General features: G+C 40.1%; 2 protein-coding genes across 8 annotated transcripts in view; one reads left to right on the top strand and one right to left on the bottom strand.

Annotated features, from left to right (window-relative positions):
• The first annotated feature begins 134 nt into the window (after positions 1-134).
• On the top strand, positions 135-17,543 carry LYRM1 (LYR motif containing 1). 7 transcript variants are annotated; one of them, XR_012831473.1, is made up of 7 exons: positions 135-182; positions 7,304-7,462; positions 8,497-8,589; positions 10,255-10,506; positions 15,187-15,241; positions 16,568-16,668; positions 17,529-17,543. XR_012831473.1 is itself a non-coding variant. In XM_075718263.1 (5 exons), exons 2-4 carry the CDS (start codon positions 7,304-7,306, stop codon positions 10,369-10,371), a joined length of 369 nt encoding a protein of 122 aa, XP_075574378.1. In that variant the 5' UTR covers positions 135-182; the 3' UTR covers positions 10,372-10,402; positions 13,699-13,736. The 7 variants fall into 7 exon arrangements, 2 of the variants coding, with proteins under 2 accessions (XP_075574378.1, XP_075574377.1); XR_012831475.1 differs by lacking the exon at positions 17,529-17,543 and adding an exon at positions 17,484-17,515 and having other exon boundaries at positions 10,255-10,402; XR_012831472.1 differs by lacking the exon at positions 17,529-17,543 and adding an exon at positions 17,484-17,515.
• The window catches only part of DNAH3 (dynein axonemal heavy chain 3), a 63,800-nt gene continuing 63,063 nt past the window's right edge, over positions 17,335-18,071 (bottom strand). The window contains exons 60-61 of the mRNA XM_075719203.1: positions 17,871-18,008; positions 17,335-17,688 (exon numbers count right to left, since the gene is read on the bottom strand). Of these exons, the coding sequence (XP_075575318.1) occupies positions 17,335-17,688; positions 17,871-18,008 (492 nt within the window). The remainder of the gene's footprint in view (positions 17,689-17,870; positions 18,009-18,071) is intronic.

The following is an 18,071-nucleotide window of genomic DNA, read 5'->3' as shown; positions in this document are numbered from 1 at the left end:
GGCGGCGCCGCGCGCCGCGCCGTGACGTAAGGTGGCGTGCCCGACGCCGCACGCACGGTGAGGGCACAGAGGGCAACGGGTCGCCGCCTCCCTCGCCCACCGAAGCGGGTGGACGGGGCTCGGCGGGGCGGAACCGCCGCACGAAGGCGGGGAGCGGGGCCTCGGCGCGCTTCTTCCCGAAGGTAAAGCGAGGGGGTGGAGGGCGGACAAGCCGACGCGCGGGGAAGATGGAGGGGAGGGGAGGGGAGGGGAGGGAAGAGGCTGGAGGTTTGGGGGATGGTCCAACCCCCTCCGCCTCACGCGTTGGTTCCTCCCGGCTGCGGGGGCAGTGCCGTCCCGGCCGCCAGGGGGCAGAAGGGCGCCCGCGCCTGCAGCGCCCCCCGGCGGTCGGGCGGCTCGGGGGAATGGCGGTGGGGCGGCCAGCGCCATCTTAGCACGGGCAGCAGCCCTGTGCGGTGCCCAGGGTGCGCAGGACTGCCGAGCCCCACAGCCGCGCTGCGCCCACCTGCGGTGCCACTGCCTGCCCTGTGCTGCGTGGCCCTGGCCTTTGCCGGGCTAGGCCTGACCCCCAGAGCGAGGAACGCGGCGGCCTTGTTGCCTAGCCAGTCCCTGTACCTGCCTGATTACACCAGGCTGCAGGAATGGCTCCCAGGTGGTGTGGAGAAGGTTCTGTGCGTAATGAGTCCTGAACCTCTCACCTGGGCCTGCAGTTGCTGCCGACCTGGAGCTCGTGTCAGGGAGCCTCGAGCATCCTCCCAGCCCATCACCACCAGGCCCGAGGGTCCTCTCCCCACAGAAACTGGGGGAAGACTCTGGGACAGATAGAGTGGCGCTTTCCCCGGTCCCTGTGTTCCTCTGCCCTTGCGCTGTGAGGCAGAAGGCCCCAAAGGCCATACACTGTTCAGGAGAGTCTAGTGCAAACACTCTGTGAGGCTTTGTTCCGAAACTCCCAAATTTGAATGGGATTCACACACTTGATTTCCAAAAAACAAACTTTTTTTCGGTATATGCCCTGCTATAGTTCTCAAATAGTGACTAAAAATCGTATCTGTCAATGTCCTGGGACCCGAAGCTTTTGGAAACTGAGGTGGGGGTTCATGCAATGAGTTTTATTAAATGACCCACAGAATGAAGTAAGAAAGGGGGTAGGGAGGATTGTTTCTCTGCTAGCATTAATATTTATACCTGTTCTCAAGTTTGGGAGCGGTTCCAATGCTGGGAAATATTTCTATTCATGCACTCAGTTGCATTTAGCTCGAAGCCAAGGTATGAATAAGGTGCATAAATCCATACTGGGGTTTGTGTCCATGTTGTTACATTTCTGTATGCTTCTATATAATATAAGTAAGGCCATGCAATGATAGCTGAGACTTCATTTCCTCTGCTAAATTTGTTGCACTGCATTAAAACATCTTTCTCTGCTTGTAAATAATAGAGAACTAAACACAGGAGAAAATGGTTCTAAATGTATGAAAGCATGAGCGTCAGGGTTGCACAAGATTAGACACAAGTTCATATTGCTTTAGAGTCTATTTGGACACTGCGTGCTTTTCAGGAGAAAGCTAAGAAATATGTAAGGCAATTTTTTTTGTTTCCCCTCCCCCTCTCCACAGTCTAAGTCAGCGTTTCTGTTCTTCCTGAGACTATTGTGGCACAGGAGGTACTCCCAGAGCAAGAGTCTGTATATCCCACTAAAAACAGATAATGCCTTGACCACCTCCGACTAAGAAAATTAAAACTTTGTGATCAAAATGGACTAGTTAAGGTTTTCCACTTTCAGTTATTCAAATGGAGAGAATGTTGTAGAACCCTAATTTTCTGCAATTTCACTTTTTTGAAATCACACAGGAAAACCAGTGATAAAATCCAAGTCCTTGCTTTTACTATTTAATTATATTCTCTTTGCGTGCAGTTTCCTTTTTCTGATCAAAAGACCGCTCCATATGTAAGAGAAAGCTTAAAAGAGATCCAAGTTGAGTCAGTTCATGTGAAAGCCACCTTGCTTTCAGATATCATTACTGAATAACTTGATTCAGTAAGTTGGTTCTTTTTCACCAAATCTGCATAGGTTTATGATCACAGCTTGTAAATGGAAACAGTGAGAAATACTCAGGAGTCAAATTAATCCTTGATGGCAGTGTCTTGATATTTACAGGCTTGTGTGACTGGAAGAAATGAGGATGTAACACCATCATGGAAGAATAGGATCTTTCATTTTAGTTTGTTTTTCACAATGTGGCGATGGAATATTTTAGCTGTGACTGAAGTTTTGCTCTGGCTGCATCTTAAAAAAAAAAAAATTCAATCAAGAATGAAAATCAAATGAAGTTTTCACTTTGCTAGGTACATACTGCAGCCACACGTGGTCGATGTTTGCAGGTTACTAGCTGCCATAGGCCACCAAGTCGTTGATTTGAGTAAAAGAAGATAAGATTACTTTTGTGAAAACTGGATTTTGAAATTTAGTATCACTGGAAGGCATGTGACCTGCCCAGCTATCACAGGAATCTGTGACCCCTTGTCTTCTCCCTGTGCCACAGGAACTCATTGTTTCAGTTGTCCCTTAAGGAAATGATAGAACAAATTCATTGCTGCCTTAAGAACCACAGACTCATTTTGGCCGACTTGCATGAAGGATGAATATGGATTACTGACCTCTAGTTGGTGTGGATAGCTGTGAAAGGAATGATTGATTATCTGTCGCATTAGCAGCAGGAGAGAGACTGCAGGTCACTCTTTAGCTAAGCAGTATAATTTAGCTTTTTTTAAAAAAAAAGGCAGATACGCGCAGTTTTTTTGCATCTCTTCAAATAAATGTTAGCCAAAGAGTGCATTTGAAAATACGAGATACAGATTGTCATACAGGCTATAGCTGATGATGTTCCATACTATAATGTTGATACACCGTGCTTTTGAATTGTGTCATTTATTTCCATAACAGAAATGTGATCATAGCTTGATTCAGAAGGCAATCAGCCCAGCAGTTTGTCATTGTGTCTTTAGGACTCCTTGCCAGTAGCAAACCAGCTGTCAAATAGAAGTTGTGTTGCTCCTAAATAAAACATTTTACATCTGAGAAGTTCAAAGACACTTTTTCAAATAATTTCACGCAGAGTTCTGTTCCCCACCATCTCCTCCCCTGACCAAATATGGTTTCAGCATCAGCGCTAAGTGTGTGTTAGTAATGCATGCCCTAGTTAGCTGGGATGTAAAAGAAGAGATCTATTGTTTTAAAATAGCCTTTTTTTCCCCCATGGGCTAATACTTTAACCCTTTGTTTCCTAAAATCCTCTATGTACTCACTGCTGGCAGATTGCTATGTTTAAAGTGAGTAGCTAATGCTTGACTTGAAAAGAAAGGATGAAATAAAATAGACTTACAACTTCAGCAAAGGAGCTGTGCAGATAGGAGGAGAGTGCCGGATACGCATTCTCAGCCAAGCATCCCTCGCTGGGAAGCAGCTGTAATTTAGCTGCTCGTATGTAAGTAGTCAGTCTCCGCCCAGCTTGCCTTATGTCCTAACTTTGCTTTGACAGTGCACTACTGGGGTCACTTTATGGTGCAGTTGACAGATTACTTTCCTTATTTTTATATAAACTTTTAATTTAAATTCTAAACAAACCTGCAAATAGCAAAAGAAGACGGGTGTTTCACTGATTATTCAGATTATTGAACTTTTGGGTCAACCATCTAAAAATCCAAAGGAATGTGTACTTGTTTCCTTAAAGAAAAACTTGTTATTACCTTTTGTATCTAAAGGATTATTTGTTTTAATTAACAATGAAAAAAGTTTGCATCTTCATCATGCAGTAATTCATTAACTGCTCAAGCCTCCTTTGCAAGTTTGGATACAATGGGATATTTCATGTGCTTGATCTGCATGTTGATAAAGGGGTTTGCCCGTAGATCAAAAGAACGATACAACCCTGTATTGTCAGAACTCTGCCACAGCATCCAGCAAATGCTTATTTGGAAGGCAATGCTTGGCTTCCCTCCAAAGGCTTAATTCTAACAATCAGCTCAAAACCAGCCTGCAGCCTACCGCTTCTCCCATTGATACGTTTGTGCGTACAGACCTACCTTTGACCTCTCCCAGTTTGTTTTGTTGCAGTAAACACCTGAAATTTGCTCAGCTAATACAATAGCCCTGTACTTTTTGACAAAAACGCCTGTGGTTAACCTCTGTGGGCTGCATTCTGCAATGAAATGAAGGGTGGTAGAAGTTAAACAATGGGTGTGACTACCACAAGATGAGTGTTAGTGGGAAAGTGGTGTAACATCCACTTAGCATTCCAGAGATGTGAAATATAATTATGATTTAAATGCCAAAGATGTAAGTTGCGAGATGAGTAACTACAAGGACATGAAAGCCTGCCTTATCTTCCTTTCTGTCCCACTCAGAATCATTCTGCACACCCACAAAACTAATACAAGTAGTGTCACTTGACGAAATTACACCTGATACATGACTTGTACCATCACTGATTTCTGTCAGTGTGGGCTCGGTTTATACCAAAGAAAAAAATTCCAATCTCATTTGCAACATTTTAAGTTAGAAGTAATTTTCCTCTCAGTGGAATTATTCTCTATTTACACTCCCACTCAGATCAGAATCTGACCCAGGCTTTGAATTTTGGCCTCTTTGCTCTCATCCTTTCCTGTGATAGACAGGGGTCCTCTATCTGTCAAGGGCTCCTCACACCTTCATTTATGTATCTTTGCAGAAATGGTTTATGAGCAGGTCTGTAATGTTAGAAATTGCTGACTAAATGAGCCACGGGAGCAGCTGGTTGCTGAGTATATATGAAAAGCTGCTTAATGTCTTTTACATCATCTAGTATATGTGGGAAGGAAAGCAATAATGCAAAAGTGCAACCCGTGCCTAGATGAGGGGCTACACAGTTCTGTATCAATTCCAACACTGAGAAATTAAAGAAAAAATGAGTTCTAGGTGGGGGAGCAGAAGCAATTAGTGGGGGGAAAAACTGTTCATACTAAACTTTTAAACAAAATCTTTATAAGCAGATTCTCGGTATGTTTAAAATCCAAAAGCGACAGGTGTGATTACAGCTCTGAGCAAAGGGCATGCACTATCCCAAGTTGTGGCCTTGGAAATTGTCTGAGGCATAGATCAGAATTTAAACCTGTATTTTAAACATCTTTTTCCCCTGACATTATTCCTCTTATTTTCTTTATGGATTACATGAAAACCTAAGGTGAAAGTTTCTAGTGCAGTAGTACCTTTTATTAGCTGTCAGCAGGGAACAAAGAACATTACCAGCTCTGCAAGCAGTGACACCTTAAATAAAAGCAGAGGGGTGAGGCCAGGAGGGGCTCTAGGTGAGGACATTATTTGGGACTCAGCTTGTGCTAGGTCAGCCCTTGTAATTGAATTGTTTGTTTTCTGTACAAACTATGCACTTGACAGAGGGAAGCAATGATTTTTCAGATACACGTACATGCGTATGACTAATTTTATTGCCTGAAATGGAGCTGTAGAGTGGATAAAGTGAAGCAGTTATTCCCAAGTGTTTGACAAGCTGGAACTACCTAGCTATTTTATTGTGGATATTTGTTTCCTAGAAATACCATAAACATTTACTAGAAATGCTTTCTGCTGGGTAGGAAGAATCATTTTTATATCTGGGGGGAAAATATATGATTGGTTAAACATTTTAAAATACAAATAGCAAAATAAAAATGTTCTCTCTTAAGAATCAGAGAAAAAGTTTTATGTCTGTACTTCTTAAGATCCCTAACAGAGTTCATGAAACAACAAAGTCTTTAGATCACAGCAACAGTTAAGACAAAAAAGGCTAGGATTTAATAGTTTGGGATTTTTTTAGCAAAAAGAACTACGAGCTAAATCCTGTCTTCAGGTTAGCATCTGTAATTCTGACTTTGGTGAGGAAAAGACGGTGTGACTGTCCGAAGCCACAGGAGGAGCACACTGAACTATTAGTGGAGGTCAGCTGCTGGCGTGGAGGCAGCCACTTGAGAACTGTATGGCCTGAGAATACTTTGGTTCAAAGCCCTCTTCTGCTACCCCCAGTAATAGGAATTGCCACAGACTGCAAGATGAGCGACGGCCACATTGCCAAACTTTCCGCAGCAGTTTGGGTGCACGCATTAGGAAGCAGCTTTTCCTCTCTCGCCGAGGGCAAAGAGTGCTCCCTCGAGGGGCAGTTCAGGCTGTCTGAACTGCCCTGTCTGAACAACCCAAGCTCCAGAGGAGCTATTCCCAGCGCACAGGTCTGATTTCAGGGTAGATTCAGACGCAGTAACTAGAGCTCCAGGTTGGCAAATGGATCCTGAGACAGTCAGATAATGCCCTGTCCCTGACACTTGTTCCTCATTGCATCCATATACTTACTTTGCAGTGCTGCTGCATCTTCCTTTTGGACAGTAAGGTACCTTTGCCAGTTGCAGTGTCCCTACAGTAGAAGTCATTGCTTCTGTGAATCTAATCCATGTCAGGAGTGCTGTTATTCCAGCAGTGGATTTGTCTCGGGGGCAGTTGTGGTCTGGGATGAAACAGTGGCACCACTTACATGATAAAATACTCATTTACATAGAATAAGACTAGGATTTCATTCTTGATTTCTGACAAAGATTCTTATCGCACCTGGAGGCTGATTCAGTGGGCTCAGCAGGTACACAGCTCTCTGAAAATCAAGACATTCAGGACTTTCCAAAATCCAAAGTTAGTCTGCCTCTCCTGCAATGCTTAGATAAAATAGCTTTCATCACCTTTTCATCACATCAAACTCCAGCTGAATCATTACTACATATTGTTGTGGTATCACAAATAAGCTGCTCAGCCTCTGAAACCTCTACTGGTTTTCAGTAACATCGTGGTGGTTTTATCATATTCACAGATTTCAAGGTCCTTTGCAAAGATAGGGTCAGCATTGGTATGACAATTTCACAGGAAGGGGGACGCTCAGAGTTTCGGTGACTTGCCCAATGTCTGTTGCAAAATAGCAGTGAAACACAACCCGGGCATTCTTGTACCAGGCTTGTGATTCAGCAAAGCACTAAAACAAGTGTTTAACTTTGAGCAAGTTTGAATGGAGACAGATTTAAGTATCAGTTTCAAGACTTTGCTGGACTGGGTCTTCAGCTTTCAACACCTAATTATTGTTTACAGCTATTTCAGTTCTTTTCATATAGCTCAGCATATCTTTAGATGGTGGAAATATTTTTAAACTAATTCAATTGTGTGAAAAACTGTACTGCTTGCTGGCCTTCTAGCAACTCAAACATTCATGTGTATGTTTGGGGGTTTGTGTTGGTTTTTTAGATGACACCAGTTACTCGACAAGAAGTTCTTGGCCTTTACCGCAAGATATTCCGAATAGCCAAAAAATGGCAATCGGCATCAGGACAGATAGCAGAAACTATTAAAGAGAAAGAGTACATTAAAAATGAAGCCAAAACATTATTCCGAAAAAACAAAAACGTAAGTGGGTGTCCTTACAGTTTTGAATTTCTGAATGATTCTCCTCTTGCTCTTTGCACTGTCACAGTGATTGGATGCTAAGATGGGAATATAAGAGTTGATTTCCCAAAATTGCATTCACCTTAAATGCTGGTGTACTCAGGTTACAGTTTAAATTTCACCCCGAAATAGTAATAAGAAAACTCAAACCATTTCAGCTCTTCATTAACTACTGTAGAAGTCTAAAAGGTCTAGAGCTTTCACTAAAAAAATGCCAAGAAAAAATTAAATTCTAAAGATATTGCCTATGTAATTGAAGCAGCTTTTATCTTTTAGAAAGCTAGCTAAGTGTATCATTACTCATGCAATGGCAAAGAGCTCAGTAGCTTCTTATACTTCTCTTTTTCTTTTCAAAGCGACAATTATTGGCACTTCTTTTAAAAGAAGCAATTTCATTTTCTTCTTAAGGAAGAAATTTCAACCCCCTTTTCAAAGGGGCAATACAGACTCCATGGTAATCAAAGGTCCTACTTGTAATTCAAGATCACAATACTTATTTATATACCATTTTGGTCTGAGGTAATGCAAAATCAAAAAATGAATTTAAGTCACAGTTTACACCACGTTTCTGACTTCAAAGGGAGTTTCTGGATAGGATGATAACAGAATGTAGACCAAGGGGTCTCTTCCCTTTCTCCTCTAGTTACCTTGCAGAGTCACGAATGGGTGACTGTGGTTTTTTCATGGATGTCTTAGTAGTTTACATGTGTATTGTCTTTTTACAGAGAAAATACCATGTTTGGGTAAAAACCTCCTTCTGTAGCATCAGTCGTGACAGCCTCTGGGCCTTAATATCCAGCACCATCAAGCCCAGAACTGTTAAGTCAGGGCATATACTAATGCTACCTTTTATGGACGTGAAAAAATACAATCATTGTATCCTTGGGATTGCCAAAAAACGCTAAAGAAAGTCATGTGGCTGTGCATCATTTATGCTTGAGCTTCCAATTGCTAATTTCTGTACTTGTACAAAACATTTGTTTGTATGATCTTAGGTAACAGATCCAAAGTTGATTAAGCAGTGTATAGAAGAATGTGAGGCAAGAATAGAAATTGGACTTCACTATAACATCCCCTACCCAAGACCTGTGAGTATAAATCTAGTTGCAAAGTCTTCAGCTATACCCACTTAGCTCTCACGAGGCAATAAAACCATAAGTTCACATCACTGTCACCGCACTGCATTTTTAGATAAGCCGGTATTTAAATGTTATGCTGAATCAGAGCCAAATAAACCAAATATATATTGAAATGTTCTCCATCTTATTTCACTGTAAATTGGCTAATTTCTTCTCAAACTAAGGAGTCAAAGACTAAATGGAGTTGCATGAGCTAAAATCCCAAGGCCTATGAATATTTAGACAGTCTTGACTGACCAATGAATCATACTATGTAGAAAAAGACGGTAATGGAATCAAATCTGTTAATCTTTCCACATAATAGAAGAGAACGAGAGAATAAAAATACTTAATTACATCTGCCATAGATACAATAATTTTCATAGTCTACATTACTGGTAACTGTTCTCCTGGTCATAAATCAGGTCTTATAAAACACTTGCCTATGCTGCTGCTTCTTTTCCCCTGTTCCTAGAGAAAAACATGTCCAAGATTACCGAAATGCTGGAAGTTGCAGCAATGTCTTCTATTGCACCATTCAATATAGTTTCCTCACTGCCCAGTCACTTCTGTCTGTAGTACTTTATGCTGCCTCCCATAGAGACTTCCTCTCTACTCCTGTTGATTAGTTTACATTTTCACATCTATCGTTTCCTTATCAAGGCAGTCATGGTCAGAACTATATTGTATCTTCATCAGATACTTGCCTAGAGTATGGGCATTGTTAGCGTATGTTTCACAGACAGCTTTTTCTCCAGTATACAGAATAACAATATGCATCTGGCAAGCAGTGCTCCTAGAAATGGGCTTAAAATGTATGCTCTGTAGTGGCTTCGGAATCCACAAGGATCAGTCCTAGATCAGCCTTCTCACAAAAACTGGATGATCATTATTTTTCAGATTCTAGAAATTTCTATTGCTGCTTTAGTCAGTGCTTTTACTACTATTTGCACCTAAACAGCTATCTTACAGGATGACAGCCTCAGCAACAGTAACATCTGACTGCTAACACCTACATCTTTCAGTCGCTTAGGGGGGGATATAGCTGCATGACTCCCACTAACAGTCTTATGACATAGAAAGACTTTGTCAGTCAAAGGGACAGTCTGTCACCTATTTTTCCTTCTACTTGTGGAGTCAATGACATTGATGGTGCATTTTAATATGGTATATATAATCATGACAATAAGAAGGCAGTCTTTCAATACATACAGTTTGGGGTTATTTTGTGACTTGTTAGCTAGGTATGAATAAAGCACACATTGCTTTAAGACATCTACTCAGGAATTTTTAGGGTTTTCTAGCTCTTACTGTTCTGGAACATTGTCAGCAGTCCTATTTCAACAAGTATTTTATCATTACAGTCTGATATCAAGCTACAGAACAAGGTTACTAAAGCCTAAAATATATGGGATTTTAATGAACACAGCATTTAGGGCCTGAAAGCTACACCGCTAATCACTTCTCAGAATGCACTCCTCCTAGAAATCTAATAACCTGGTTTGAGATGTACAGTTGCCCTCTCCAAAGTGTGAAGAAATTATTTAAAACTCAGTGAAACCTAGTCCGTATATATGCCTTCTTTTTCTTGTAGTTTCTCAATTTGTACCTAACTGGTGGGATTTTCTTTTCCAGATCCATCTGCCTCCTATGGGTCTTGCCCATAAACAAGGCCGTATGTTGCGACACCAGGAAAAGTTAAGGAAGATTTCTAAGCCGATATACCTGAAATCCCATGATGAAGTTTCATAACCCATCATTTAAGCTGTGGACTGTAATCCAGGTGATTTGTGTGCACAATTGTGAATGAAGCTGTTCTGGTCACTTGCTCACACGTTTCCTGAGGCCAAAAAGCTAATGATTGATACATTGCGTATGATGGATAAGGTTGGTCTAGTATTTATTACATTTCAACCACTGACTCGTCAATAAAAATAACACTTTCAAGGAATGAGTTGTGATACAAAGATTACTTTGACATCAGGACAAATTACAGCAGGTTTTCAAACTCTGTTAATGTATAGCAGGGTTCTCTGGTGGTCTGAGGATTACACATGCTCAGTTGTGGTTCAAGGCAGTGCCTTGAGTAAGGGTAAGCAAAAATCAAGAAAGTCCAGGAGAATCAAGGTGACACAGTGCCTCCAGAGCTTCCAAACGCAAGTGGGAATGCAGAGACTGCATCATGCAGCTGCACTCCTTCCTCTCCTGTCCCTGCTCTGCCTGTTGTCCCTGGAGAAACGTTCCAGTTTCATAGTATCCTTATGGTGAATTATTGTTTCTAAACAGACAGCAGCAAAGATACAGCAGAAATGCCACCACTCCTTTTTCCTTTTTGCAAACTGTAGAGGAGTGGCCTCTATGTCAGCTTTTTTTTTCCCTTCTTTAGAGAGGGCGTGGATGTGAAATGCAAAGTTTGGAATGCCATTACACAACTCAGAGTAAAACATTCCAGTGTTGGGTTCCTCAGGTTCCCATGTGGACTGACTGAAAACTCTCCCTTCAGGGCATCACTATGGGAGCAAGCTTAAGATGCTTTGGGTGTCTTCATTGTGCATTTTTACATGGTTAGCTTTTCAACATGATCAGCACACTGACTTTCTCAACAATTATTTTAGTGTTAGGTTTTAACGCTTACATTATGGACAGAACCCCAACTTTATTAAAGAAAGTATCTACAACTATCTCTTCAGTCTTTCAAGTTCAAGGGGTATTTCTGTTTCGCAGGTGCCTCATGAATGGAAGTGAAAAACAATTAATTTCCCCCTCACTGGCCACCAATTGTTTTGGCTCCTTTTGAGTCCTCTGACTTTACCAGGCTGTTCACAAATTCTCATCATGGAAGTTAGTGGAGCCTCCTGTCCTTTAGGCTAGAAGTACCAATGAGACCAAGCTGTGGACAAGAGCCACACTGTACTAGGAGATTACATAAGCACAGCTCACAGCTGCTTTAAGGACAAAGGGTATAAGCAGCGACCTATTCCAGCCAGAAGTTAATGATGGCAGAAAAGCAAATTTGAAAAATGCAGTGTATATTATTGCCTATTGAAGTGGGCAAAACCAATGAAATCTCATTTTCTGAGCTCTGCAGCTCATCCTAAACTCTCCAAGCCCTAATAGCCAATAACAAAGAAATATTCTTGTCTACCTTAAAAATACGTTCAAACTTGTCACGTGCAGAACAGAATGACAGTTTGTCCCCCAAGAATGTACTTTTAAGACTGAAAAAAATATGAGCGGATGGGAAAGTACAAGGAAACAATGAGAACAGCAAGTCAGCATGACAGGTACTGGCTAGCCCAATTTCTCACTACCCTTTATGGCTCCAGTCCACAAAGGTATTTATTCCCATATAATTATTTCCTGGGAATGCCTCATGTGGGAAGTAACATGTGAAATGCCATTGTTCTGCCTGTCAGTGGGAGCTTTGCAAATTTACTGCTGCCAGGAAGACACAAAACAAAACTCCTTTAGCCTGAGGAAAGGGGGATGGAATAAAGACAGTAAAAAATAACGTGATTATACACACTGCTTAATCCTTCATTGAAATAAGTCCAAATACAGTCTTTTCCTATCCTCATTCTGATACACCAGTGTAGAGTTGTGTCAGCTGAGCCAACCCAAAATGTGCAGAGACAAGGGTTTTGAATGGAAGCTTAGGCTCATTCTTTGTCATTAAACTATCATTTGAATCTTTTTAATTGTTAAAATTCATGTGACTAATGAAGGTACTGATGCTGTGACTCATCAGGTGAATAAACAGCTATGTAAATGAGCAGTCTAAATTTGCTGTCTGTATTAATAGTCAGAAGTCTTTCCTGAGCACATACCGTAAGATGTAGATTATTTCAAAAGAACATCCCTAAAATTCTAGAAGATTTACAGCAAATTGAAATAACAATATAAGTTTGAGTTTATTTCTGAGGGGAAATATAACTACGCAATTTTAAAAAGGCTCAAGTAGCCCTAAGTAACTCAGATGAGTATCCACTTGCTTAACTGAAAAGACAGTAAGTTGAACCGCAGCAACAGCATCACATTATTTGAGATGCTTTAAACACCCATTAATTTTTCAAAGTAAGTGTTTGAAAAATTATTAACTAGTGCCTGATTCTCATTACTTTCCAGCACCAGAAGGCAAAGACTGAAATTTGTTAAAACCTCAGGCTGTTCAGCTAAAGGAAGGATTAGATCAGCTCTTTTGTCAAGTCTGGAGAGCAAACCCCTTCTTTCACAGCTTAAGTTAAACTCTGTATGAAAAAGAGAATCTGCCTTAAATAGAGTCCTTTGGTTTTGGAGGTCAAACTGGCAAACTACCATTTTGAGGGAGTTTCATGAAAAAAAAAAAAATCCATCTGCAACTCAGTGCAGCAGCTAGGCAGATGTCTCAGCTGGTACTCATTGTATTAAATTCCAAGGACCGTATAACTTCTGTCAAGAAGTATCCCATGGTGCAACATGTCATTCCTACACATTAATTTTACTTGCAAAAAGATGTCCAAAAATGCCTCTGAGTTCTCGAGAGTTTGTAATGCACTGGATTCGATCAGTCAATATGCATTCTGTCCTGTACTTCCTTAACTTTCTCTTACTCCCCTTCCAGTAAATACTGTCTCTTTCCAATTTATCACACTAGTCAGGAGATGCTTTAGAATACTTTAGAATAAAAAGATGACATAAATTTTATATTGTCTAGAAATAAAAATCCTGAGTCAGTTGCATAAACTCTCCTGCAAGCTAACTGGTAGGCAATGCAGTAGTAATTTGTTGTCATGATATCTGGCATTGAATATCTAAATAACACCTCCTCTTTGGAAATTCTGTCCCTCACTCCATCATTAGTAAGGCTGTAATTTCTGAAGCCATGTGCTTACTGAATGAATAGACTTCGACGTTCACTTCGACGACCCTTGGAATAGAGTGAATGAACTTCGACGTTGTCTAGGGGTGAGGAAATGCTCATTAAGTTGCAGCAGTGACCCACTCTATTCCAAGGGAAGTATCACAGAACAGGCTAAGATGGATTAGGTTACCTGATCTATCTTCCTACTAATATAACTTTGTTCTTGTAATACCTTTTAGATCTGGAGAAAAAAAGGCAACCTGGACCTCACTCTCTTGGGGCCCTACTACGTGTCCATCAGAAATGATATCAGTAACGTCCATCTTTTGTCCACAGATGTAAAGGTCATTTATTTGATCATACCTATAAATTAATTTTCAAGAATGCTAATTACAGGAGAGACCTGCACCTTTCACTAATTTTTCTAGTCCTATTAGGCAAAACATTCTAGGTTTAGGAGCTCCTAAGTAGAAAAATTTGGGGCCTTCGTATTGTCTTTCGCTTTTTCATTGTCTAATTTTCCCTTTACCAGCCCAACAGTGTTAAAATCAACAGAGACAGTACTTCCTGTTTCTGAAATGGATTTTTGTACAGATGAGATAAGAGAAAGGTTTCCATCTCCTAAGAAAATGCACTAACCCCATGTGTCTCACAGCAACCCTAGCTGACAATCTGTCTCTACTATTTCTAAGGAAGAAAAAAAAAAAAAAAAATCTCTTGCTCTGTAATGTCTGTATACGGCATTTTTTTCATCTGCTTTGAGTTATTAGCAAGGCAGTGAATCTATGATTTGCAGTAATTACAGGTGTTTTCTGTGGTTTGTTTAATGAGAGTTTCTAATTAAGACATGGAAATACTAAACCTGTAAAGCCTAGAATTCTAATACTACTATTAGAAGGTACTTCATTTGCCCAAAATTTTTTCACATTTTTATCATGTCCAACTAACAGCTGAGTTGCCTTTTTCTTTTTTTAATGCATCTCAGCCAAGAAAGGTTGTGAATTCTAATGTTTAGGCAGCTTGTCATTCTTCAGGAAGGTCTAAACAATGCTCAGGAAATAAGGTTGGGAAGCTCATTTCAAAGAACCACAGAAAAAACATCTCTAAGACAGATATCCCTCAACAGTAAATTCCATTACTTTTTCTCTAATAGTAAGGGCAGCTCAGGAAATCACGTACTTCAGTAATCATCAACTAAAGCAACTGAGCCATGCCTGATCCCTGGCAAAGGGGGTATAGCAACCGGCAGATGCACGAACCCTCTTTTATAGACTCCTCTCTTATCTATATATTTTGGTCACATCTACAAAAGCTTGAAATACATCTTTAATTAAATTCTAAGAGATGCCTTCGTCTCAAATCTAAACATTAACACAGAAGAAGCATTTAGAAAATCCACACAGTAACAAGGACATTGCACACAGTGTAGTAGCAAAGCCACTATATATTCACAAGAACCACAACTGTGTCATTTAATAAACTATCCATTAGTGTTTGTTCACAAAAAGGCATTAACAAGAAACCCACATGGCAAGTTATCCCACAGTATTTCCAACAGTTTAAAAGTAGTTTATCTCTATAAAATGTAATTTAGCTAGCATATACTAGTGAATCTGGCTTTTAATTTAAAATGGCTTAATGTAGAGGAATGTGTTTGCAAGATTAGCATTTATCTGAAGAAGGACGGAGAAACCCAATCCTCAAATTTCAACTTCTCTTCTTTTTAGTGTTTTAAGAATGATCACTCTATTGTTGCCCCAGCTTCCCTTTCAGCAGTGACAGGTAAGCTGTCATCAGTCACCTGCATGCATAAGCTCTCATCCTAATAGAAAGATCCTTTTGAGAGCAGCAACTGAACTGATCAATCCATAGGGAAGGATCTAACAGCCAGGTCCAGCCTCTTTGCCCTGCATGCAAAGCACTTACAAGAGGAGGCTTGTGACTGGTTTGTTATCTCTGATGCCACAGTGACCTAATTAGTCATCTGAATTGTTGATGTGATAACAACAATTAGATGCAGCCATTTGAAAATATGGTAATTACTACAATTTTTTTTAAATATGTAGTAAACTTCAGTTAATTTTAATTATATGAAAAGTACAAAGTATCTGTGTTACTCTTACGAAGCCTAAGAAAATACAATTTTTTTTAAATGACCAATTTTAATTAATCTTAATTTATTTATAGATCTCTGAAACATGACTCTCAAAAACTTGTCAATTTGGATGACTCTGCTGTAACATTCATAAACAAGTTTTATTTTTGCTAGAGGTGCCAAATATCATTTAGTCTAAATTGTTGAGTCATTTCTTCCTATCAGTAAGTTGAAACACCTGCACATTTCTGTCCCCTTTATTAAAATAAATGTCCATTAAGTGTCCTGGCCTGACATCGTTGCCCTAGTCGCCACATAACAATAATGATGCACCAAATGCCTGCATACTGTACTGTTAATGAGGCACCAAATATGGTACATATGTTACAAGAAGATACTGTACTAATTACCTATGTATATCTTTGTGCAGAGCAGCACTGTACAACGTACCTGTAACACTTCTTGCTTACCTGTATGTTACCATTCTTAAAAGTTACTATTTTATGAATATCTATATAAAAGAAACCAGTGGTTAATAAAACAATAATGAACACTGTTTTCACCTATAACAGCTAAGCACAACACAACAGATAAATTCCTATGACAAAAACCATATGTTTTAATGAACTGTAGCAGCATCACTTAATGATTGTAGCAGGATACTGGGAATTGCTGAATTATAGCTGCATCTCTGACTCTGTGAGGCCTCAAGTCATTAAAATGCTGCAACTTGGGCAATGAAAAAAAAAAATACAAGACCCCAAATTAGTGGATGTTTATGCAGTGTTTTTTTTTTTTTTTAAAATGTTTGCCTTGGATCTTTGTGCTTCTCTTGTACTGCGTACACAACAAGTGTAGTGATACATCTTTAGTACCTTCTTGGCATGCTGTGGGGATTAGTTAATGACTGCATAGCTCTTTGAAGATGTTCAGGCTATTTTATTTTTAATTAATGTTTGCAAGCTACTTTGAGCTTCTCTGATGAAAGGGCTTAAACAAGTATGAAATTTCAGGTGGTTATTAGTCCAACATGCAAGAGGGCAAGACAAGGAAGTAAAATGAGACTATGGGAGAAAGGAAACAGCTCCATTTATCAGGCACCTGGGATGTGTAGGTAAGTAATACTGAAATAAAAAAAAAAGTTAAAAAATTATGAGGCAAGCATACTGCTCTGAGAAATGGCAGGCTCCCAATGCATGTGCTGTCTAGAAGTTTTCCATGGAAATTCTGAGGCACATCTTCAAGGAGTGTCAGTTACTATAGTTTTATAATACAGCTCTGGCAGTTCATTCTAGCTGAGGATTGGGTTTACATGTTGACAACAGACTATTCCCATCTCCTCCCTCCTTGCCCTACATACTCCTGGGACACAGAAGTGGCAGGCAAATCCACAGAGTCCTATTTGCAAGAGTTGTGGATTAGATTCCCATTAAAATCAGCAGCAAAACTCTTTGGGCTCAATTTAATTAAAAACAAGCAGCCCTATGATAGCAGCTAGATGGTAATATTTGTAATGATGTGGGTGGCACACAGTTTGATGGGAGTTCTGTTCATTCTGATCTATTGCAAGATAAAGCCCAGGCCTTTGAAATAAGTTTCTGTTTGTAGTGTTCTATTTTCACTCACTCTTGCTCAGTGGCTGATAATAGCTAAAAACCAACGGAAATTGGGAGCTGCTTGGAAGTCATCAGAAAATCCCAATATAAAAAAAAATTGCATCCACTGTGGAGTAAAATATATCTTTTAATAACAAAATGTGAGTGTTTTGACTTGCATACTCTCAGTCATCTAACTGGCATAGTGCTGCCACACCTCGATTTATCCAGTGTTTCTGGGGCTTGTCTGAAGGGAGTTCAATTGAGAGAACGTAGTTGGTTGAGTGGCCAGTAGTGGATAAGACACCTCTTCTTGCACTTGTCTTGTATACAGGGCATGAATAGATGTTCATGTGAAGAAATCTGGAACTTTCTCCAGGTTTCAGCCAAATTATGGGCAAACAATCATAAAGGATTTTTGGAAGTGATTCTCCAATTACCGAGGATTCTCTATCCCATCGTGCACCTTCCAAAAAAAGGCCTCTCACATAAGCCCCATCTTCTGGCATTTTCTCCATCGTGTGCTCCTGTTTCATCACCTAGAATGATTAAACCATTGCTTGATTTTATTTTTATCTGGAGTGTATCAAATCCTGTAAGTGATAGTCTGAAATTACTCCTTTAAATAAAATTTATTTTCATTTGAAAACTCTGTTCCTTGCTGCACCAGAACATGTTTCAAGCTGTTCAAGAAAAACAAAATTCCGCTGCATTTTCTTACCTCAAATTCAAATCCAATATGGTCGATTGGGATGGTGTGTTTTCTGGCATAGTTTTGTAAAACACCGGTCAAAAAAGACTGAGTGAAGAAGAATCCTGAGAGCCAAAAGACTGTGGGTGGCCCATTGATGACCCAATCCTGAATATGAAGAGAAAAAACAAATGTAAGAAAAATACATTCTGTGGCTTCACTGTACCAATT

The sequence above is a fragment of the Pelecanus crispus genome, chromosome 11 (genome assembly GCF_030463565.1).
Source record: "Pelecanus crispus isolate bPelCri1 chromosome 11, bPelCri1.pri, whole genome shotgun sequence".
Lineage (NCBI taxonomy): Eukaryota > Metazoa > Chordata > Aves > Pelecaniformes > Pelecanidae > Pelecanus > Pelecanus crispus.
The sequence above is the reverse complement of the archived record's forward strand: the minus strand, read 5'-3'. Positions and strand labels throughout refer to the sequence as shown.